Source organism: Petaurus breviceps, unplaced genomic scaffold (assembly GCF_028583685.1).
Source record: "Petaurus breviceps papuanus isolate PSGF00001 unplaced genomic scaffold, PetGlider_PUasm1.0 79, whole genome shotgun sequence".
Lineage (NCBI taxonomy): Eukaryota > Metazoa > Chordata > Mammalia > Diprotodontia > Petauridae > Petaurus > Petaurus breviceps.
Genome location: NW_027186523.1, coordinates 323,223 through 348,128, shown reverse-complemented (window position 1 = coordinate 348,128; position 24,906 = coordinate 323,223). Strand labels below are relative to the sequence as shown.

The 24,906-nt window shown below is 35.9% G+C and overlaps 1 protein-coding gene across 4 annotated transcripts in view; it reads left to right on the top strand.

The window, feature by feature from the left end:
• Positions 1–24,906, top strand: part of LOC138175776 (ATP-binding cassette sub-family C member 9-like) — a 204,294-nt gene that overhangs the window by 117,769 nt on the left and 61,619 nt on the right. For all 4 annotated transcript variants that reach the window (XM_069106237.1, XM_069106236.1, XM_069106238.1 and 1 more), the window contains 8 exons: positions 4,004–4,141; positions 4,299–4,424; positions 7,203–7,299; positions 9,018–9,247; positions 11,320–11,468; positions 11,680–11,749; positions 12,543–12,700; positions 20,365–20,457. In XM_069106237.1, the coding sequence (XP_068962338.1) occupies positions 4,004–4,141; positions 4,299–4,424; positions 7,203–7,299; positions 9,018–9,247; positions 11,320–11,468; positions 11,680–11,749; positions 12,543–12,700; positions 20,365–20,457 (1,061 nt within the window). The remainder of the gene's footprint in view (positions 1–4,003; positions 4,142–4,298; positions 4,425–7,202; positions 7,300–9,017; positions 9,248–11,319; positions 11,469–11,679; positions 11,750–12,542; positions 12,701–20,364; positions 20,458–24,906) is intronic.

Sequence of the window (24,906 nt, the reverse complement as noted above, 5' to 3'; positions counted from 1 at the left end):
CCTACCCAGAAACACCTGGCTGTGTAACCTTGAGCAAGTTACTTAACCCCAAATGCTTAGGGGCGGCCAGGTGGCTCAGCGAGTAAGAGCATCGGCTCCAGTGTCGGGATGACCTGGATCAAATCCGGGCTCAGATACTCAGCACCACACCCAGAAATAACTGGCCGTGTAACCTTGAGCAAGTTACTTAACCCCGATTGCTTTAAAAATAAATAAATAAATAAATGTACTGGTTGTGTGACCCTGAGTAAATTACTTACCCTTTCAGTGAGCACCAGAGTGAAGTCTCTAAGACTGTAAGTTACAGGGGGAAGAAAATACTGGTGTGGAGAAATAGGGGGCATTCTACCCATGCAAGTCACTATTTTTTTTTCTTTTAACCTAGAAGCTCTGCATATTTATTTAATTTTATGTACAGTCTCTATCCCCTTTAAATACCAAACTGAGGATTTTGTACTTTATTCTAGAGGTTATTGGAAGTCACAGAAGTTTTTGAGTATAGATTTTGAATAGATCAGAACCATATTTTAGGAATATTAATTTGCCAAATTGTGGAAGATGGGTTATAAGTAGAGACTAGAAACATTAAAATGGCAGGAGCTAGTTAATGCAACATATGAAGTACTGGACCTAGAGTCAGAAAGAACTGAGTTCAAATGTGGCCTCAGACACTTACTAGCTGTGTGACCCTTGGCAAGTCACTTAACCCTCTTTGCCACAGTTTGCGTATCTATAAAATGAGCTGGAGGAGGAAATGGCAAACCCCTCTAGTATCTTTGCCAAGAAAACCCCAAATTGGGTCACAAACAGTTATACATGACTGAAGCAACTGAGCAACAGCAGAGATATGGAGACCAATTAGGAGCCTGTTGTAAGAGTGAAAAGGGAGGGAGGAAGGAGTAGACATCTATTAAACATCCACTGTATGCCGGACACTGTACTAAGCAGTTTACAAATATTATCTCATTGGATCATGACAACAACACTGTGAGATAGTTTAACCCCACTTTACAGTTGAGGAGGCAATTTGCCCAGGGTAACATGGTAGAAAGTGTCTGGGGGACAAATTTGAACTTAAGTCTTACTGATTCCAGGCCCAGTGTTCAGAAGTCCAGATAAAGAAATTTTGAACTAGGTTATTTGTTATGTGAGAGAAGAGAAGGAGACATATGCAGGAGGTAGAATAAAAAAAAAATTGACCAGGCTTTCTTGGATATGAGTATTGAAAGGGAAAAAAATAAAGATGACCCCCCCCCCCCAGGATTTGAAGGATTGTGTTGAGGATTGTTTTTTTTTTCATTTTTCAAATGCTTTATTAACTTCTGATTTACATAATTAATTTCCACCAGATTTTGAGTTACAAATTTTCTCCCCATTTTTCCCCTTCCTACTACCCCAAAATAGCGGTCCCACAGGATATCCCCTCCTCCAATCTGCTCTCTCCCATATCTTCTCCCATACTTCCTTAGACTTTTCCAGTAGGGCATGGTGCATCTCTATGCTCCAGTGCCTGTATATCTTCTTTCTCAATTACATGTAAGATAGTGTTTATAATGGATTCTTTCAACCTCTATTTTGCCTTCTGGTTCTACAATATCCAGGCAATTTTCCTTGAGAATATTTTGGAGGATGATTTCTAGGTTCTCTCCCTGATCATGGCTTTCAGGTAGTCCAATAATTTTTTAAATTATCTCTCCTGGATCTATTTTCCAGGTCAGTGGTTTTTCCCTTGATATATTTCACATATCCTTCTGTTCTTTCTTTTGTTTGGATCTGTTTAACATCATCATGATTTCTCTTAAAGTCACTAGCTTCCCTTTGCTCCATTCTAAATCCAAGGGAACAATTCTCCTCATTGAGCTTTTGAGATTCTTTTTCCATTTGGCAAATTCGACTTTTCAAGGCATTCCTCTCCTCATTGCCTTTTTGAGCCTCTTTTGCCAATTGAGTCAGTCTGTTTTGTAAGGTATGATTTTCCTCAGTCAGGCTGTTGATCCTCAGTTCATAATTTTCTTGCATTGTTCTCAATTTTCTTCCCATTTTTTCCTCCACTTCTCTTATCTGCTTCTTTAGGTCCTCTATGGCCTGTAACCAGCTCGTATTTTCCTTTGAAGCTTTTGGTGCAGGAGTTCTGACTTCACTGTCTTCCTCTTGTTCCATGCTTTGCTCCTTTTTGTCCCCAAAATAGGAGTCTAATGTTGGAATCTTCTGTTTGTTTTGCTTCCTTTGTCTCGTCATGTCGTCCCTCAGTCACTTGACCCCTGGGCGCTTTGCCAAAGTAGGACTCTGCCACCAGACAAGGGAGCTTTCATCCCAAACACTGGGGTTTTCTCAGCTGCTGGAGGTATTAGTTGGGTGCCCTCTCTAAAGCCTCTACACACTCTGGCACCCCAGAACCTCCACCCTAGACTGCAATCCAGATCCAAGAAAGTTAAAGCAAGAGTGATTACCCCTCAGACTGGTCACTTGGTCCCCCTACACTCTGCAGGCCAGGAGTTGAAGCTGCCATGTGGCGCTGGCTGTGCCAGGCATCTCAGCGGCTTCTCGCCCCGGGGGCAAAAGCCTACACACTCACACCAACTGGTCCCAAAGTCCACACTTCACTGACGTCTCACTTTGTCCATTCACATCTATGTGTTGATGAATCTGGAAACAGCCATAGCTGCTGGTGATCTGGAGTCCCTCTGCCCGATGGCTAAAACCTCCAGCTCATGGGGACCTGGGCTTAGCTCCCAGAGCGCTGCTGCACTGGCCAATTCCTGCTGGCCTGCTGGGCTGTCCTCCATGGGAGGTTAGCTTCTCTGTGTCATTTTGTGGGTTCTGCAGCTCCAAAGTTTGTTTAGAGTCCCCTTTTACATGGATTGGGGAAGGTGGAAGCCGGAGCCCAGAGGAGGTCCTGCTTCTACTCTGCCATCTTGACTCTGCCCCCCCCCCCCGGATTGTTTTGATATTAATAGAATTATTGTCTTGCTAAGAGATAAATTTTGGGAAAACATAAGGAATTCTGTTTTGGATATGTTGAGTTTGAAATACTGATATTTACCTATATCCAGTTGGAGATAATAATATGATATATATATATATATATATATATATAGTAGGCAGATAATAATATGGGAGTTTAGTTCAAATAAGAGAGTGAGGCTAAATATGTAGATTGTACAGTAACCTGCACAAAAATGATAACTGAACCCATGGGAACTTAAAAGCTCACCAAAGCAGATAAACATAGAGCAATTAGAAAAGCAGTTTAGAACCAAGGAAGAGGTGTCACAAAATCCAGGAAGGCAGGAAAGAAAGATCAGGGAGAAGGACTGATCGGTAATGTGAGAGGCATCAGAGAGTACAAGCAGTATGATAACTGAGGAGGGAAAAGTCATTGTATTTAGGATTTAAGGCAGCATTTTTAACCTTGAAAATTGAAGTTTCAGTTGAGTGGTGGGATCATAATTAATAATGCAGGAGAATGAGAAATGAGAGAAAATTGAGGAAATGGAGGCAACATGTATAGAGGACTGTTTCTGAGTATTTGACTAGGAAAGGTTATAGAGATTTAGGACAATATGAATGGCAAGGTCAATTGAAATTTATTTAAGGAGGGAGACCCTTGCATGTTTGTAGGTGGTAGAAAGAATTAAGAATAAGGAGAAAGTGAAAATGAGAGAAGAAAGGGAATGATCAAAGAAGAAAGCCTTTGGAAGATGTGGATGGATGGGATCAAGAGCTGAATTAGAGGCATGGGTCTTGATAAGGAAGGAGAAGGGCCAAATTTCTTCATCAGAGTAGAGCAAAAGTGAAGGGAATAGAGCCTAACAATGGAGGGCTTTAAGGTCTTAAGTTAATAAATACCAGTTATGAATACTTATGAGATAGTGAATAATTTATAAACAATTTGGGAGAATATTATACCAATAATTTCATCTAAAATTTTCTAGAAGAAACAGATTTCTAAAATATAACCTTTCTTCCTCTCCTCTCTCCCAACACTGTTTGATTGATTCAGGATGACCCATTCTCTGCACTGGATATTCATTTGAGTGATCATTTGATGCAGGAAGGGATTTTGAAATTTCTCCAAGAGGACAAGAGAACACTTGTTCTTGTGACCCACAAATTACAGTATCTGACACATGCTGACTGGGTAAGAGCTTAGAAGAGACCTTTCGTGATTGATTTTCTCTGTATGGCACCTTACACAATTTATGACTTGAAGATGTTTTCAGTGATTTTAAAGATAAAAATAATTAAATTTTGCTTCTTAAGTTGTGAATGTAATATGTATAATTCATTTCCTTTAGATCATAGCAATGAAGGATGGTAATGTACTGAGGGAAGGAACTTTGAAGGATATTCAAAACAAAGACGTTGAGCTTTACGAACACTGGAAAACACTTATGAATCGCCAAGACCAAGAATTAGAAAAGGTAACTGTAAATCGTCCTGAGATGTCAAGATAGACCAGATGACATATTGTCTAATCCTTGAAACTCTCCAAGAGGACTATCACCAATTCATCATTTTAAACCAAAATATGGTATATGCTTATTTTAGTAATCAAGATAATAGTATGATCAAGCAATAGGATTCTAATGATATTACTATAGAAATGGTGGTCCAATATACGTAAAAATATATAGTTACATGTACATACAATGTACGTATATATGTATGTAATTCAAAGTTAGGCCTCAGATGTTATTTGCATGATCTGTGACTTCAGATAAATAATTTGACTTAAGTTTTTTCATTTATCTCTCCTTTCTTTTCTCATCTGCACAATAATAACTTATTTAGACCCCATGACATTTCTTAGGCAAAGAATCACAGACGAGCCAAAATGACGTTGAAAGAAAGCAATGCAGGTGGATCAAGGAAATATCTGCAAAGTATTTAATTATAAGTTGACGAGGGGAATAGAGAAACTAGTTACCATATTAAATGGAAGAGGAAAAAGAATGAAATGAGGCTATGTTTGCATAGCCCAAACTAGAGTATTTGACAGCTAAAATTGTTCTTCTGGTGATACCTAGCCCTGATAAGTTATCCAAGTTCCTAAAAGAAATTGCTGAAGAATTAAAATACAATAATTGAAAAAAGAGAAGAAATATACATACCACAACAAGAAGCAGCAGTATGAAACGCTGTATGTTGTTTGTGTGTGTATATATATGTGTGTGTGTATACACGCATGCATATTTGTATGTGCATATGTGCACACCTATATATATGCATACATGTGTGTACATATATATTTAAAGCTCATATAATTTCTGTTGATTCCTCTGAGGACCCCAAGATGAGAGTCCTCATAGAGGGAAAAATACATATATTTCAAATATATGAAGAGACTAGAACAATTTAGAACTGTTCAAATGATTATTTCTTATCAAAATAAGACTCAGAGGAACAGTCAGCAAGTGCCTACTTAGGGATTATGTTGTGGGAACCTTGATTATATAGTTACTGGGGATGCCTCCAAAAGACATTTTTATAGGATTTAGATGTCAGGGACGAAAGAGTATGATGTAAGCTTTAGGAGTGGGGCAATTTATGGTTTATTTTGGAAGAAATATCTGGGAAAAAAATTAGAACTGCTGGCCAGATTTTGTAGCAATAGCATTACACAGGCCAGGAGTAATGTCAATTTAAATATATTTAGATATGATGGAAAGCCATTTACCTACATACATATAGATCTGGGAGAGAATGAAATATGGGCTGATACATACTTAAATTCTTAAGATATGAAAATCATGGTCATGACAGTATATTAAGTATAGAACAATGAATTTTTTTTAAAACAAATAATTTTTGTATTACTTGCTTTATGGCAAGAAGCAACAATTATACATTATTGGAGAAAATGGATTGGATGAAAAAGAACACAATGCAGGAAAGAAATGAAATTGATCTATTGCAAGGCCTTATAGGTTAAGGACTCACAGATGTACAAGGAGGAAAAAGTTTATTAAAAAGTTAAAAAATGTGAATAAGAAGGGAACTAGAAGAGTTTGAAGGGAGGGAATGGGAAGGGACAGAAAAGATTACAGATTTTTGAACCTGATTTATAAAGCATTATTCAAGAATAGTTCCATTTTGAAGGCTGTGAACCCATACCTTTATAAAGTTAGTAGGAATAATAGCATGGATGATGTATTCTAACAAGATTTGTTCACATTTTGCATCAATTTGTATTTGTTAGTCTCAGCAACTTAAAACACTAAATGCAATTTTCTTAAACTTTACCACGTGTTTATGAGGTAGAATTTTTTTTTTTTTGGCGGATGGAAGGGGTTGATCAATCAGTCAATATATTTATTAAGTTCCTGTTATGTTCTTGGCACTGTGCACTCCACATCAATGGAGCTTCAAAGACAAAAATAAAATAGTCCCTGCCCTCTCTCAGGGAGGAAAACATAATGATATTTAAATATATGGAAAAATACAAGATAATTAGAAAGACAAGAAGACACCAGCAGTTAGGTGACCAAGAAAGGCTTAATGCAAATCAGGCATTCATAATCAGAATTTTTCATCAATCAATGATTGCTTTAGAGTATATCACTCCAGTGGAGCAGGAATCTTGGTCCCTTTTTTCCTTTCCAGTTTCCTTACACCTTAATTCCCTTCTGCATACTCTGAGATCCAGTGACACTGGCCTCCTAACTGTTACTTGTACTAGACACTATATATTTTCACTCACTGTCCCCCAGGCCTGAAACTCTGCTTTATTCATCTCCTGGTTTTCCTAGCTTCCTGGAAATCTCAGATAAAATCTTATGGTCTGCAAGAAGCCTTTTCCAAGCCTCCTTCATCTTAGTGCCTTCTTTCTGAGACTTCCTCTAAATTATTATCTACCTTGTGTGATCTATCACACTATCTACATAGTTGTTTACATGGTGTCTTCCAATTAGATTATGAGCTCCTGGACAAAAGGGACTGGGTTTTTTTTGTTTGTTTTCTTTCTTTGTATCCCCAGAGCTTAGCACAGCCTGGCACAGAGGCACTTAATAAATACTAATTGATGGATGTTTGAGTCTGAAGATCTGGGTTTGAATCTTGGTACTGCCATTTCCTATCTCTGTTTGACTGTGGTCCAGTCGCTTAACCTCTGTAGGCCCAGTTTCTTTTTTTGTAAAACGAAGGTGTCTTTTAGCTCTAAGGCTTAATATCTTTAAATCATTGTACAATGTTAATCATAGGATATGGAGGCTGACCAAACAACCTTGGAAAGAAAAACTCTCAGAAGAGCTATGTACTCAAGAGAAGCCAAAGCACAGATGGAAGATGAAGACGAAGGTAGATCATTTCTTTGAATAGCCTTTATACATATGACATGAATAGAAATTGTGGATTTCAGACTTTGTCTTTGACCATTGCGATATATGTACGTTTCAGGTAAAGGTAGGCAAGAAAGAAGTGTTTGGGTCATTTTAGAGGAAAAAAAATACTGGGTCTAGTGGAAAGTATTGTAGGTAATAAAATCTGAAGAACAGAATGTGAAACAATAAAATTTATTGTTAATAATAAAAATAAAGAATATGTGTTATTGATAAATAAAATAAAATAATAAATTAAATAAAATTTATTGGTCACTTATATGATGATTTTCATTCCACTAAGCTTATGGTATAACAATTGTAAAGAAGAGGCAGGAGTATGGAAATGAAACAAGAGTAGGGTAGAGAAATTTGAAAATTATTTAATAATGACATAATCATGTCATTAAAAAGTTGTCAGTTATTATGGCAATACAGTTGAAATATGCTAGTGACAGTTAACCCTTTTGAAATGAACAAAGGTAAAGATGTAGATTAAAATAGTCATATTTTGATCAGAGCAATATAGTCTTCATGAGGTCCTTGTGGCAAATTCAGAAATTATGGGTATGAGAATTAGAAAACTATTTACTATGCTGTAATTTTCTGGATCTAATAATAGGAGAAAAGGGAAGAGATTTATTGGAAATTATGAAAAGCAATATGAAATATTTATATCGCTTTGACATTTGTTTATAAGAAGTCTGTAAGATAAACCACTTAAGAAGTCCACCGGGTAAATATGCTACTATATTTCATCCTTTTCTAGACTGTTTTCATATTTGGCTAAATATAAGTAAGCCAAATGAAAGACAAGATTATGACAATTATAAATTCAAGGAAAAATGCCAACCCTAAAACGTTTTTTTTTTTGACTATTTGAATAGTAGGTAGTAGTTAAATAATAGATAACTATTCAGAATTATTTACTTAAGTTTCTCTGTGGATACTTGGTCTTTATATGTTTTAGAAAGTTACAGATTGGTTTCAAAGCCAAATCATTAATTTTGAGTTCTCAGGTAGTTACATCTACTATATATTCACTATTCTCTACTGATGGACTTTATTAATTTATTAATAATAAATTAATAATAAAATAAGTAAATTATTAGCAAGTACTATTCATCTATCATAAATATGCATGCACAAGTCTGTAGATCCTCAGTTTCTCAAGAGAGAAACAAAATACACTGTATATAGATTAATTTATATATAAATTATGTACATACTAGACATACATATTTAATTTATATAAAATTAATTTGTATCTTTATTATACAGCAAATTAAAGAATTAGAACATTTATTTAAATAATATGTTTCGTATTTAAATAAAAAGTATCGACCAATAGAACTTTTTAAAAATATAGACCAGAGTACTGGTACAGTACTACTTCAGACTTCTGGTAATCACCACTGTCAGAGTCAACATGTCTGTGACATTGATAAATGTGGGAAGGGATGATTAAAAAAAAAAACAAACCTTAGAGGTTGGTAGCCTTAAAAAAAATACCAAGGCAAGGTGCTTTGGAGGATTATCATCAATTTAAGACACGTTTCCCTTCCCAGAATAACTGCTTTAAGGTAATTTAAGCAGTTGCTTCTAGATTTTTTTTGAGTTTTAAAGTAAATTAAGGTGAAATTAAACTTGTTTACACTCCTTACGAATATGAAGCTTTATTAAATTTTTGGTATGCAGAGGAAGAAGAGGAGGAAGATGAAGATGATAACATGTCCACAGTACTGAGGCTCAGGACTAAAATGCCATGGAAGACTTGCTGGAGATACCTCACTTCCGGAGGATTCTTCTTCCTTTTTTTGATGATTTTTTCCAAGCTCCTGAAGCATTCGGTTATTGTAGCTATAGACTACTGGTTAGCTACATGGACATCTGACCTTAATGGGAAGGATAGTATAAATGATTATCAGGTAGAAAGGATTTTTTTTTAATCACTAAACAAAATGTGGAAAAAAACATCAATATCCTATGGCCTGGCTATAATCACATACTGAGTTCAGTCTTCACACCAAGATTTCTTGTGGTATAATCTAAAGTTTCACACGATAGAGCCCAATGATGAGGTAGCACTTAGCATAGTGCCTTGAACATAATAATTATTAATTATATTATAAATATATTTTATATAAATAAATATATATTATAATATTGATTGATTGATGATGTGGCAGTTAAGATTACATTCTTCCTTTTTGAATTCGCCCATTCTTTTCCCCTACTAACAAATGCCTCTGTGTTAAGTATTAAATCTGATAATCTCTATGAGAGCTTTTTCTTTTGTCTCTTTTATATGTATTTTTGGAAATACATATAAATACTTTGGAAATAGATCTTAATGTAAAATTTTGGTAGCGGATGCCTTGATAATAGCCAGTACCAGTTGAAATTATGGGAAAATGAGAATCTCCTCAAATTTAAGGCCATGCCTTAATATTCTGGCCAATTATTCCTTGCTGTGGAGTCAGTGTCATTTAATGGTTATAAAGTAGGTAACCTGGCTTCATATCCTGCCTCTGACATGATAGTTGCGTCATTTTGGACAAGAAACATAACTACAACTCACTAGGACTTGGTCCTCTGAACCATTAAAAGGATTTAATCTGACTTAGTGTTGGAAGATCTCTCTGCTGAAAAAATCGTAGATCCTTCATGAAAAAATAAATAGTTTGCTAACTCAGAACAAATACACAAAGCATTGGCATCTCAACTTACTCAACAATACTGCTTTTGGTAAATTTATAAATATCTTTGAATCTCTAAAATCCCTTTCAGCTCTAAATCTGATGACACTAAGTATGACCAACAACAATCATAGAAAATTATGATTATTCAAAAAAAATCCTGTCAGAGAGAAAAACAGTTTAGATTTTGATTTATAGACTGCAGCACCAAGATAAAAAGAAATGATTGGAGACTGAGGGATGATTTTCACTTTTTAGGACTAAGTGGCTGAAATAATAGATCACAGTAGTATTCAAAACCGGATTTATTATGGATTACAGCATTATAGGCTCAGTTAGACCAAGAGCTATTATTATATTAGCTATTTTATGACATTAAAGCAGCTGGAAAAAGCTAAATTAGACTTTCTCCAAAAAGTGCATGGAAAATAGCAAAATACTGTTATTTTACTGTGCAAAGTACTGCTCCAATAACCCATCGAGTGGGACCTAGCACTTTTTCCAATATGAGATTTTTTTTTAAGCAGAAAGTCTTAATTTTAAGAATGCGAAGAAATTCCCTAATATAATTTTCTCATGTTTTAGATGAGGCAACAGAGGCTTAGTGAGGTTAAATTTCTTGTGCAAGGTAATGCATAGTCGTGCCAGTTCTCTGTTATTTGAACTTTCCTACTTCGATTAAGTCAGTCATTAGAATGAATAGAACGTTTCAAAAGGCATTTATTAAACATTTACTCTGTTTGATGCACCCTTTGTTGTGTACTGTGCTAAGTGCCTAGAATAGACAAAAATTCGGTGAGATTATTTCATATAGCAGTTATTTAGTATGGAATAATCTCTGGGAAGAACTGTTTTGGTGTTTGTTTTTTTGGAGGGGGGAAGGCAAGGCAATTAGGGTTAAGTTACTTGCCCAAGGTCACACAGCTTGTGAGTGTGTCAAGTGTATGAGGCTGAATTTGAATTCAAGTCCTCCTGACTCCAGGGCTGGTGCTTTTATTCATTGCGCCACCTAACTGCCCCAGTTTTGGTGTTCAAGGAAAATTTTCAGGTCTCTTAATCTAGCGCAGTTCTCCTTTAGAAAAATCAGGGAAGGGCAAGGTAGAAGTCAAAACTGTGATTTAACAAATGATGAGGAAGGGGATATTGTGCGTACTTTGGAAGTGTTTTTGACGGCTCACCAAGTCACTGAAATTTAGACATGTTTTATATGTTTTTGACTTGTAGTTTTTACTAAGAAATAATAATGGAACTTATTTTGTTTCTGATAATGAATGTTTGCTTTTTGGTTATTTTTTCTCTAGTCTTATTATGTGGCTGGGTTTACTATCCTTTGTGGAACAGGTATTTTCCTTTGCCTTGTTACGTCTCTCACTGTAGAATGGATGGGCCTCACAGCTGCCAAAAACCTTCACCACAACCTCCTCAATAAGATCATTCTTGGACCAATAAGGTAGAGAAATACTGATTTCACCAAAACAAAAGCAAACAAAACAAAAAGCCTTCACTATATGTATTTTGGTAGCATAGTAGAAAGAATTTCTGTAGTTCCTTGGGATTAATAATAGATATCATTACAGAAGTCTGGGGACCATGGAAAGAAAGAAAGAAAAGCCTAGGCCCTTCATCTTTAAATATGTAATTTTAATGTGCTTATTCCATAGGTTCTTTGATACAACACCTTTGGGGCTAATCCTAAATCGTTTTTCAGCTGACACAAATATCATTGACCAGGTGAAAAGAATCTTTGTGTCTTCTTTTTAGTAAGATATTGATATTTAATCCTTCACTAAATTTGTTCTCTGATACTTCATCTTGGAAGGAATGTAACTGTTATTTCCCCTCCTTAGATTTCTTATTTATGCACGTGTTATCCCTCCCCTCCAAAGCAATAGAATAAAAGCTCCTTGAGATCAGAAACTGGATCACTATAGGCCCACACCTAGTATAAAATATTGTGTATAATACATAATAAATGCTATTAGAACAAGTGAATTAATCCATTCTTAAAGGCTATCTACATTACAAAGATGTGAATGTGTTCTGAGAATGTGGATCTTGAACAAAAGAGGCCATTGATCTCTCCTGGAAATTCTCATTAAGTCTAGCTTAGTTCTTTGAGGAATCCAAAGATGATCCTGACATTCCTATGTATTAGGAGAAATGGAATACCATAAATATTCTGTTTAGTCTAGATGACTTTCTAGAATGGAGTCTTGAGTCTGGCCCAGACCAAGAGGAAAACTCTAAAATAAAATAGGATAGCTCCCGGGTCTTGTTGATACTATCATGCTATTTCAGGGAGGGGATAAGGAGGGATTCTAAATACATTGGATTCAAGCTGCAAAGGACTGGCACCCAGCTGATTAGATATATGCTCAGATGTTTGTATAGCTACTATCTAATTATGATCCCAATGACACGAAACATAGTCTACTGTCTCTAAAAACACAGTGACTTACTTTTGCATAGTAATGTGTTTAATTTGACTGAAAACTTTTTTTTCCCCAAATTACCTTCTGAATAGCACATCCCTCCTACTTTGGAGTCTTTAACCCGTTCAACTTTGCTCTGTCTGTCTGCCATTGGGATGATCTCATATGCTACCCCTGTATTCCTGGTTGCACTTGTACCTCTTGGAATTGCCTTTTACTTCATTCAGAAGTACTTCCGAGTGGCTTCTAAGTAAGTAAATAGAGCAAGATTTGGCTGTTGTTTTAAAAGAAATCCTATTTCTTGCATCTACCAAAGTCTATTTTTTTTCCCAAAAAGGTGATGAAAGGTTATTTCTTCTTGGTAAGTATGTAGCCTTAAACATGTAATAACTGTTCAAATTAATTTGTTAAACTATCTTAACTCCAACAGTTTTCACTTTATAACCAATATCAAATGTTTAATAGGTTATAGATATATATAGGTCACAGGAGCTATGAAATAAATATTTCTCGTAGTTCAGGGGTTTCATAGATAAATGCACTGCATTTTATAATTTTCAAAAAATTCCTTTTGTTCACCCATCATTTTTAACTGCCTGGTTTCTTTTCTGAATGTTGCCATGTCTGGAATTCAGGAATAATAAAATATACTATAATTCCTGGTATAATTTGAGGTAGAGCAATAAGATATATAACAATATTTAGTATATCTGCTTCCTTGATATTGTCATGAAATTAAAAGAAAGTAAGGATACCCCCAGGCATATTTGGTAGACTCCCTGTGGAAAATTTATTTTAATACAGTTATAAATATCAGATAAATAAAAGAGCATTAGAATCATCAGAGGCCTGTAATTCTAAATAATTAGAATCTTTTTATTTAGATCATGCAAAAATAAAATCTTGTATTAATTGTTCATCAGTCTGTAACCTGTCATTTTATAGAATGAGATAAACTTTTAGAATGTCAGGTGAATAATCTTTTTATTATCAGAATTCTACTCTATATTAGAACCAGAATCTTCAGAGTGGGAAGAGATTTCAGAGGTCATCTAGTCTAACATTGTCATCCTTGGAAAAAATGGTCATGCAGCCTTTATTTGAAGACCTCCAGTGAAGAGATGGGGCAGCTGGGTGGCACAGTGGATAGAGTGCCAAGTCTGGAGTCAAGAAGACTCATCTTCCTGAGCTCAACTCTGGCTTCAGACACTTCCTAGCTTTGTGACCCTGGGCAAGTCATTGAACCCTGTTTGCCCCAGTTTCTTTATCTGTAAAATGAGCTAGAGAAGGAAATGACAAACCCCTTGAGTATCTTTGCCAGGAAAATCCCAAATGGGATCATGAAGAGTTGGACACAACTGAAAACGACTAAACAACAAAATCCACCTAATTGTTTTGTTCAGCCCTCATCTCTCCATTTCCCTCCCACACACAAAAACAGAATGAGAGATGTTACCAAATCCTTTGCTAAAATACAGGTGAACTATATTTATAACTTTTTGATGGTTGTAAGTATAGTAGCCCTTTCAAAACAACAAAAAAATGTCATGACCTGCTCCTGAGGAAGTCATTTTAGCTCTTTGTAATTACTGATTTCTTTTTCTAGAGATTCATTATTATTTAAATAATCCATATTAAAACTGATCAGTAATTGGAGTCAGGTTTTGTTTGTACAATTTCTCCTATATAGTGCGCAGACTTCATTTTCACCAAAGGACTTAATTTCTGTCACTGGAAGGGTAAATTCTGGTATTGGAATAGAATCATAGAAGTCTTATATATTGTTGTATATTGTCCAACCTCTTCATATTAGATAGGGGGATTGAGTCCCATAGAATCTGTGATTTATTCAAGTTACAGGAAGTAGCAGTTCTGAAATTCGATCCACATCCTCTCACCCCAAATCCAGTTCTTTTATTTATAGAGTGAAATTATATATATATATATATATATATATATATATATATATTTATAGAGTGAAATCTGTATTTCACTCTACTTCCTAATTTTCATGTAATTAAATTCTGGATGATTAAGATTTTTGGAATTCTGACTCTGTTATCCATTATATTTACTATTCTTCCCAGCTTTGTTCATCTACAAATTTCTAGTTTATTAGTAAAAAATGTTTAATAGCACAAGACCAAGACCTGTCCCTGTAGCATTCTACCAGATCCCTCCCTTCAGGTTGGTTATCACCCTGGGATCTGGTCACTTAATGCAATTATGATTTTACCTAAGAATTCCTGTTCGAACTTTGTCAAGTGCTTTGATGAAATCTAGATATACTATTTCTTTGAGCTTCTTCTATTCCCCAATCTAGCAACCCTGTCAAACATTTCAGAATTGTAACAAAATCTCTAATAAATTGAGGCGGCCTGCCATCTACTTAATAGAAGGAAATCTTCTCAATTTATCTCATGTTTAACATAATTTGAAAACAAGCAAAAACAAAGTTTTTCTTTCTGCGTCAGAGAGCACCATAGACTTTTCCTAGGAGGACTATGAGAAGTCATCTAGATCAAACCCTAATCCATTGAAGCCTTTTTCACCTAACGTTTTTTCAGTGCCCCTTTACAGTTAGACATCTATTCTATTCTTGAAAATCTTCAGTGTTAGGAAAATCATCACCCAACAATGAAGTCCTATAATGTTTGTAATTAGGAGTGTTTCAGCTGAGTCTAGTTCAGATCAAGTTCTCTCATTTTAATCTGTCCCTAAGCCCAACATACTGTTCTCTCTCAGAAAGTTCATGCAGAAAAGAGCATATTGACTGATCTCACTGTTTCTACTTCTTCTGGCATTGTTGCGAGTGCTCCTTTCTGGGGGAGAAAGATAATTGAGACAGCCTAGGTAAAGTGCTTTGTGTCACACATAAATGTTGGTCATAACTATCATCATCACTACCATCATCATCCTTCTCCATAATTGAAGCCTTTTTTTGGCCTCCTGATTGTGTTAGAGCTATCAGTTAGCTATTAGTTCCATCATGCACATATCACATAATTTATTGCACCAGCCTGATCTTTTAGCAATTTTGTGTGAAGTTCTGTTATTTGTAGAGAGAACTAGGTAATGAGGTATTGCTAGAAAGTGCTTGGTTTAAATTGTGATTATATGTTTACATTTACAAAGAATGAAACTTATCTTTGGAAGTGAGTAAACAGGACAGAAGGCATTAATTTCCTTTAGACCTGGATTTAGGAATACCTGAAAGAATAAAGCTGCCATTTTACTCTCTGCATTTCCACAAACTAGGGCTAGTAGGAAAAAAATTTTTATTTCAAGATAAAATTGTGGTATCTGCTTGTAATTATTTGTATTTAAAATACATTTGCACAAATAAGATAAATTATAGTGCATTTATAAAATATATTAAAAATTCTTTGATGTACCTGGTTCTTCTTTGATAAGTACCTACTATGTGCCAGAGATAACCTACTGCTACCTACTAGGTGCCCAAAATGAAATATGTTCTGCCCTCCAGAAGCTTACATTTTATTAGGGGGAAACAACGTGAACAGACCAAGAACATACAAAGTATAGATAAGATAAATACAAAGTAATTTCTGGGCATGAGAGTAAAGTAGAAATAGCACTTGATAGAATCTGAATAGGCCGTGTGTAGGAAGTGGCCCTGGAGCTGAGCTTGGAAGGAAGTTAAGGATTCAGAGTCTATGTTGAAAAAGGAATGCCTTCCAGGCAGGGGGGACCACATATGCAAGGGAGCAGGAGAGGTGGTGGCAGGGAACAGAAAGTTTGCCAGTTTAGCTAATAGCTAGAGTGCATGAGAAGTAATGTACAATGCCTGAAAAGTATGGAACCAAATTTTAAAAAGCTTTAAATGCCAGAAAGAGAAGTTTTTTTATTTTATATTAGAAGTGAGAGGAAACCACTGAAGCTTCTTGATCAGGGAAGTGACTTAATCAGATCTGAGATTTAGGAATATTAATTTGGAAGCTATGTGGAAGATAACTTATTGAAAAGAAAGACTGGAGATAATGGAATTATTGCAATAGTCCAGGTTCCAACTGATGAGGGTTTTTACAGTTTTGGAAGGGGCCAGATGCCAGTGTTGTCAAAGAAGTAAAAGCAGTAAAACTGGAGGACTGATGGAGGACTGTGGTAAGTGATGAAGGAGTGAAGAGTTGGGGAGAAATCTGAAGTTGTCAACCTGGGTGAAATAGGGAAGTTAGGAAGAAGGAATGACTTGGGGGAAAAGATAATGAGTTCTGTTATAAACATATTAAGTTTGAAATGCTTACGGGACATCCACTTGCAAATGGCAAGTCAGCAACTTCTGACCATAGATCAGAAGAAAAGGTAGCTCCAGAAATATAGGTCTGGGAGTCATCTATATAGAAATGGCAATTGAACCCATACCAGCAGGAAGTAATTGAAGAGAATTTACTGAAGCAAGTGTATGTATGTGTGCTAAGTGTCTTTAGTGTCCCTCATATGCCATTGACAAGGGGCCACCCCAACCATTAAAGGGTTCCTTCTTACTAGTGTGGACTCCAGGAACATAACCAATTGTTAGATGTCGTTCCTTGGGATCTTCCTGGGGCCAAATGAGGATAGTGAATGTCAGATAAATGTTTTTACTTCAGTCCTATTCCATAGTCTATTCCCAGGCTCAGAATGGTTTGAAAAGTGTGTTACTTGGCAGTAACTGTGGTTTTCTTAGTGGGCTCAAAGTCAAAAAAAGAAGGAATGTTCATCAATCAGAGCAGCAGGATTAAGAAAATAAAAAAGTCAGTAGATTTTTAAGGACAGGCAACCTTAGTATATGAGAGAATTATGGACCTTACTTCATCATCTTTACTCTCTACCTATTATACCTCCTTTTCCATTTTTTCTTCCTCTCTTATTTTTCACTTACTCATCTGTTCTTTCTGTTTTTCCTGTTTTTATCACCTATAACTATGCATTAGGTTTGTTAGTGGTGCCCAGATATACCACCAAACTTGTCTTACCTACAATGTGGCACTCCTGGGTAATGACATTAACAACTCTGTGACCTAAGATGTAGCTAAATTGCACATTGGATAGACTACTGACCCTGGAGTCAGGAAAACACGAGTTCAAATCCAACCTATTATTTACTTGCTCTGTGATCCTGAGCAAGTCTCTTAACCTCTTACAGCCCCAGATTCTTTAGCCATACGATGTAGATAATAAAAGCTTCTACTTCACAGGGTTGTTGCAAAGATCAAATGAGATGTTGTAAGGCATCTTACACAGTCCTTGGCACATAATAGTAGCTTACTAAGTTCTTCTTCTCTGCCCTTCCCCAAAGGCTATGATCAATCATTACACATTTATTACAGGACTAAATTGAGCAGAGATTACAACAAAGGGGCCTTGGAAGGTCAAAATATTCATTTTAAAGAAAAGGCCAAAAAAAACCCACCAAAACCCCAAACCCCTGCATGTTATGAGGCTGGAATGCCTAGATTGCTAGAATAGCTTTGAATACCTAAGGCCCTCTATTCCTAAGCATTGGTGAGTGAAATTGCCACAGGAAATCCCACACATTTTTTGAATACCTAAAATCAAAGATCATGCGATATGGACTATGAAATGGTTGTATTCAATGATTGTTACAAATATACATGATCTAAATATAAGATTGAGCTGGCCTTTTACCTTTTGGTTTCACAAAAATGAACTTTTTGAACATTGCTCTCTTTATTCTAATCTCATGCTTCACCCCATAGCTGGCAGCAAGTCAGGGTTTTGTACTTATTTGGTGTGTTGGACTGGTTGTCAAGAATGTCCCAAGTTCAACACCAAAGATGCTATTTAATTCATCACTTAGTTGCAGTCTAATATACCAACAATATGCCTAAAAATTCTGTTTACACAAGCTACTCATAAGAGAATCAGGGAATGGGAAAAGTCAGAATGTGGTTTTTGAAACACATGGTATTTGTTTCATTATCTATTCTACAGCTATCTTTTCACTATAAAAAGAAAAGAAATCATGTGAATGTGTACTTTTATGAAACTCTATTGAGTTGAAATTCCTTCCTTTGAGGCAGACATGTAGGAGAAGGTCAGATCCTCAACATGCCTCTACTTTCCAGTTTATCTCCCTAAATACTTAAGGGAATTTCCTTGGGTGAGATAGGGTTCTTTCTCTTTGGGGTAAATTGAAATATCTCTTCCAGGTTATTCATTCTCTGTACTTTCTGGTGTACTCTCATTTATATAATTTGCCTGATTTATGTTTCCTATATGCTTGGATCAGTGGGTTTTTGTTCACTATTCATGATTTGGTCTTGTATATCGTTGGTCTTTTATACATCTAGCATTTTATGGCAAAGCGTCAAGCTTCTGGATGTGTCTTGGGATACCCTTTCTTCTTTATAGGATAATTACCAGGAAAGTAGCTTGAACCTTAAAATCATTCTCCAAAACTTGAAGATATTTAGAGAAACAGATGGATATAACTATTGTAAGATTCTGAGGAAAACGTGGCCAATTCTCTTCTTCCCCTGTTGGCAGGAATCAAGGTATCCCATGGTGAGGAAGGTATGGGCAGCATTCCCAAGATATCTCTCATGTAGTTACATTTAGACAAAGCCTTGTTGATGTACAAATAACGTACATATTTCTTTACTGATATCGATGTAATCTCATTGATGAATATTCTGCTTTTAATTATATATCTGATTCACCTCTCAGATAATCCAATTTTCCAAAAATAACAAAAAGCAAAATTTAAGAGGGTAGAAAGGACAATAATATTATGAGATTCAAAGGCATTTGAACACAGTGAAGTATATAGAAAACTTGAAATCATCCTCAAGTTAGATGTATTCAATTTTAAAAGGAAAATTTTGATTTATGAATTTATACTATAATTATACTTATTTGGAATCAATATCTTTTTCTGTATTGTAGTTATATGTACTTTGCTGAAGTCAAGATTATAAAATTCTAAAACTAAATTGAGAATAAAATAGGTTTGAAACAATTGTTATTTTCTTTTTTTTTTTTTAAGCAATCGGGGTTAAGCAACTTGCTCAAGGTTACACAGCCAGTTATTTCTGGGTGTGGTGCTAAGTATCTGAGCCCGGATTCGATCCCCAGGTCATCCCGACACTGAAGCCGGTGATCTTACTCGCTGAGCCACCTGGCCACCCACCCCTGACAATTGTTATTTTCAAAAGTGATTTCCTAGTAAAAATTTTCATAGAATCTATTCCTGTTTTGTGGGGGAAATGGAATCTAACTTCTTATTTTAAAAGCTAGTAAAATAATAGGAGGTCATTGGTTAAGGTTTATTCATTCACCGAGATGACTGGCTTTTAAATTTATTTTTAGAGCAACTGATAATATTACTTTACTGGAAAACCTTGGGAAAATAAGAACAGCTATAGGAAATATTTTATGCTATAGTAAAATTCCATATTATATGAGGAATATAGCCCTTGACAAGCATTCCATAACCTACAAATTTCAAAATTGGAGACATGAGCAAATCAATAGAAAATTGGAGAATAAGGATATATAATCAAAGTTTTGTGAATTTTATTTTACATTAAAAGATATTTTTAAAAGTTTCCTTCCTTTGACATTTACTGAAAGTACACAATGGAAAGGAAAGAACCCTGGATGTTAAATCAGAGGACTTGGATTTGAATTTTGGATTTGCTATTTAATGTTTGACTGGCTTTTGTAATTTCCCCTCTCTCAGTCTTAATGTCTTCCTTTCTAAAATGAGGGAATTGGATTAAAACGTCTCTGAATTCCCTTCCAGTTCTCAGGCTGTGATCTTACTTCATGCCTGATCTCATATCTGATATAGATGAGCAGATTGATGATGCTATTACAGAATGGACACTTAAGCCTTTGATATGCTGTTTCTTGTCTTTAGCTTATTTTTGTATTTTCCCTTTTCCTCAGGGATCTCCAGGAGCTTGATGACAGCACTCAGCTGCCTCTGCTTTGCCACTTTTCAGAAACTGCTGAGGGCCTCACCACCATTCGAGCTTTTCGGTTTGTAAATATATTCTTGAAATCCCAAATAGAGAATCTTATTCAAATTCAAGTAATAAACAGATAGGTATAGTCACAATATATGCTTCAGGTAGTATAGAGGATACAAAGACATAAGACACAATCCTTACATAGAGATGTCATGACAAAGGGTGGGTTTGCTGATTTTCAGTTGACGTTCCTGGAAGAACCAGAGATGCTACAGCTGTAGGCTTTGCCAAATGAAAAGGCTTGCTGAAGTACCACCAAAATTTTAAAATGTCAGTAGTTATTGACTTTATGCAATTTTGAAGGACTAGAAGGGAGAGAGGGAAGAACTTTCCAAGAAGAAATGGCTGTATGCTGCTTGGTATTTTTCTTTATCAGTGATTTAGATGATGGCATTTCTGGCATAATTATCAAATGCACAGGTAACTCAGAGTTGGGCGAGATAGCTAACACATTGGATGACAGTGTTGATATCCAAAATGATTATAAAGTCTAAAATGATGAGCCTAATTTAATAAGATGAAATTTAATAGAGATAAAAGTAAAACTTTCTATTTAGGTTCAGAAAATTAAAGGAACAAGCATAGAATGTGGCAAGACAACACTTCTATGGGAACAGGGAGATTAGTAGTACTGATCAATTGTTTTATTGGTATAAGTAACTCCCAGTTTGGAAATTTTGCTCCACCGAAGCAGAATTGCCTGGTTACTGAGAGTTTACATGACTTACTTAAAATCACACTGTTACTTATGTGTCTGAGATGGAATGTGACCCCAAGTCTGCCTCCAAACATTTACCTTATCAGCTTATTAAATAATCTTGTAGGTTAAGTGCATTGAAAATCTTAACAGCGGGGCGGCCAGGTTGCACAGCGATTAAGAGCACCGGCTCCAGTGTCGGGATGACCTGGATCAAATCCGGGCTCAGATACTCAGCACCACACCCAGAAATAATAACTGGCTGTGTAACTTTGAGCAAGTTACTTAACCCCAATTGCTTTAAAAAAAAAAGAAAATCTTAAAAGTACTACATAAATATCAATTATTATTATCATTGTTTTCATTATTTTTATCCATGCTACTGGAAAACATGGGGATTTGGTGAACTCTAAGCTCAATATAATTGAACGACCTTACATGTCAGTAACAGCAAAACATGCTGATTGGATTTGGGGGCAGACTTTAGGGAGACCTAGTATCCAGGAAAAGGTTGATGAAAACCTTGTGGTTCTTTCCTCTGGTAAGATTATATCTATAACATTATTTTTATCTCTGGGACCCACAAATTAAAAGGGAAACTAACAAACTTAAACGTAAATAGGAGGAGGGAGGGATCGCAACCAAGATAGTGAGAGATATGGATATCATGTTGTGATGTACTAAAATATAATCATCCCCAAAAGTTGTGGTTCTCTGACTCTATGTCTGCCACTCTTTCCCCTGCACCAAGCTCTAAAATGTTTCAAATCAGATGAATTGGATGTGTATAAAAATGGCTTCATTAAATTAGAGAAGTGCAAACATAAAAAGTATTTGGGACATTTAAACCTTTTCTTCAGTATTAGTGATCAGTTTAAGTTTATGTTATAGCTTGTCAGAAATGGAGAATTTTAAGGTCTTAGTCTGTATCACAAATGCCATGGTGGAATTTCCTGTTTTGAATGTCAGTAAACCTAAAGGCAGAAATGATGAAGGTATTTAAAGTCTTTCAAATAATCAAATCAGTTTTCAGGAATTCATATTTTGATGTGTTATCTTTATAGCACCTAGGGAAACCTCCTGACTCCCAAGGTGAGCTCCCCAGAGATGCAGGCTGAAGGTACTCTATAAGTCCATTTCCACGAAGACCAAACTCCCTCTAAAGGGTTTACCTTTGCCAGTCAGCCAAAAGATACAGTTAGTTCTAATCTAAATCATTTAGTGAGATGGGATAGTAAGACAAGTAACAGTAAATTATCTTCTCCCATAAACCTGAGCCCTGTTCTTCCACAAATACATCAGAGGGAAGAAAGGGTACCGCAGGATTCACGGAGAGACAAACGTGTGGGGAATACTTGTTGCAATGCTCCAGGGTTTCTGATGTCTTCTAAAGATGCCATTAGCTCCCCTTGTGCCTGCTAATGGCTGGTTTCTTCCAGAGTCTCTGGAAGTTAACTTCCCTAGACGCGCTCCATTGAATCCTCCTTAGCTAGATAACCACTTTTCTGTAAGCTGATGCCTCATTGGAGACCAAATGCATTCAGGAATAACCCCCACTGGTTATGTACCTGTGCAAGTTCTCTCTGGCTTCAGCTTAAGTCTTCGGCTATAGTGCTATTTCTTCCTTATGAGAAGAGTAGGCTCTGCCATGTTCTTTTAGTCCATAAATCCAGAGGGTTTTTTCCCAGCCCTTTTTAAAAAAGAAAAGCAGCTCCCTTTGTTAGTCATAAGACAAAACCAGTTCTAAAACAATTAAAAAAGATCCTTCTCAGCCTTTTCCCTTTATGAAGTAGTCTGTCTGTTCTTGGGTAGTAGGTCTTGCAAAGGAAAAGTGGCAGAGTCCTTTCTCCTAGCTAATATCCTCAGGCTTGTTCTTTTATTTGGACGGACTTCTGGTCACTGGGTTTGGGTCACTTTTGGAAACCTTGTTCTAGCTTATGATGGGCATTCTCTATTTTTTCCTGAAATGCTAATGACTTGATTAATGTAGGGGGCTGTAGCAGCAAGCACCCTCGCATACCCAGGATGGCTGCTAGCAAAGGTTCTTTGATATGCTTTTCTAAAGGAAAGCAACTCAAAAAGGGTTAACAATCTTATTTTAATCAAACATATATCATTTACCTAGTTCAGGGGAAAAAGTTAGTACCTTGAACTTTAAAGAATACAAACAGAAGTTACAAGCAGACAAAAATACAGAAAGAGAAAATAACACAATTCAGCAGACCAACAGACAGGGCTTCTAGCTGTCTGATCATCACATACATAGTTAGTGACAGAGAGAGGAGCAACAATATCTGGGTTTTCAAAGCCTGGGGGTCAATGGCTGCCCAGAGTCTCATCTGGCCAAATCACACAACTATTTCCATGAGTGATCCCCAAAGCAAAACCTTGTCTCATATATATATGTATATATATATCCTCTCCAGGGTCAGAGAACATCACAACCCTCATGACCCACTTGATTACAAATTAACAAAAGTTGCACCTCCTGAAAAACAAGCCTCCCATCACAAGTTCCATGTGACCACATTCAGCCTATTAGGGGGCTGAGTTTATTTTCAAATCAGAAAAGGTCTTCAAATTCACCTAAGCCTATTAAGGGGCAGAGAAGATCTTCAAATTCCTATTGCCATTACAGGGACTACATCTAAGAAGCCAGGATAATTCAATAAATCATCAATATCTGATTTCTGCTAATCAAATTACTACACTACATATTTGATTGGTACCATATCATTATTTCACTGTATTGTGTAGATATAACTTTAATATTATGCAAAATATGACATGTCCTGTATATTCATATACTGGTGGATGAGCTAAGAGAAAATGAAAAAAAATCACATTACCTTAAGCTCTGAGAGCTGAAAGGTCAAGAGAGGCTTTTCTAATAACCCAGTCTATGTTTCTTCTTTCCTATTTTTTTTAATAAGAATTTAGAGATAATCTCATCCATCTCATATCTGAAGCAGAATTACTTTCATTATATGCCAAGAACTGATGACTCAGTTATCAGTGTGTAGGTCTGAAGGCTGGTCATCATTCACGATTGAGTTGCTTGTCTAGTGATTGTCACCCAGATCTTGGGGTCATGATTCCCAGTATTTTTTTAGCTAAAAAAAACCCTTCTCTTTCCCAGATAGATGAATGGACAGAATAGAGACCCAGAGACCCAGATATGACCATGGGACAGGGTCATCATCTCTCTTACCTGTCTAGCCATATTCCTTGCCTTTTATAGATAAATACATAGAGATTATAAGCATATACTGTACTGGGAACTGTGCTGGTTGTTTATGTTAAATCAGAAAAGACTTAAAATTCATCCTTATATCTTTGTTATAACATTGAGTCCTTTAAATTTACTTTCCTTAAAGGATGTGAATGATGAAGATAAAATTGGACCCAAAATATAAAGTTAAGACTCTCTCACACTTAATTTTATGTATCACAGAATTTTTGCATCTACCTTAAAGATGCATTATGTATACTTTCATGTAGTAGGGATACTTTCTGTAGCCTTTTCTTTGGGAAAGTGTGCAGGTTTAAAATGTTTATGTTTGAAACAAACTCTAGGTATTATTTTTTTCATTCTGATCACTTATCACTGATATGATAACCATGTTGAGAAAGCAACACTACATTGAAAACTCCTTTGTTCAACAGAAAGAAATACATTTACCAGAAAGAGAGCTATCCTTCCAAATAGTTACTAATCAGTGAATATTAGCTTTCCAAGAAAACCTCAGAACTCTAGAGACT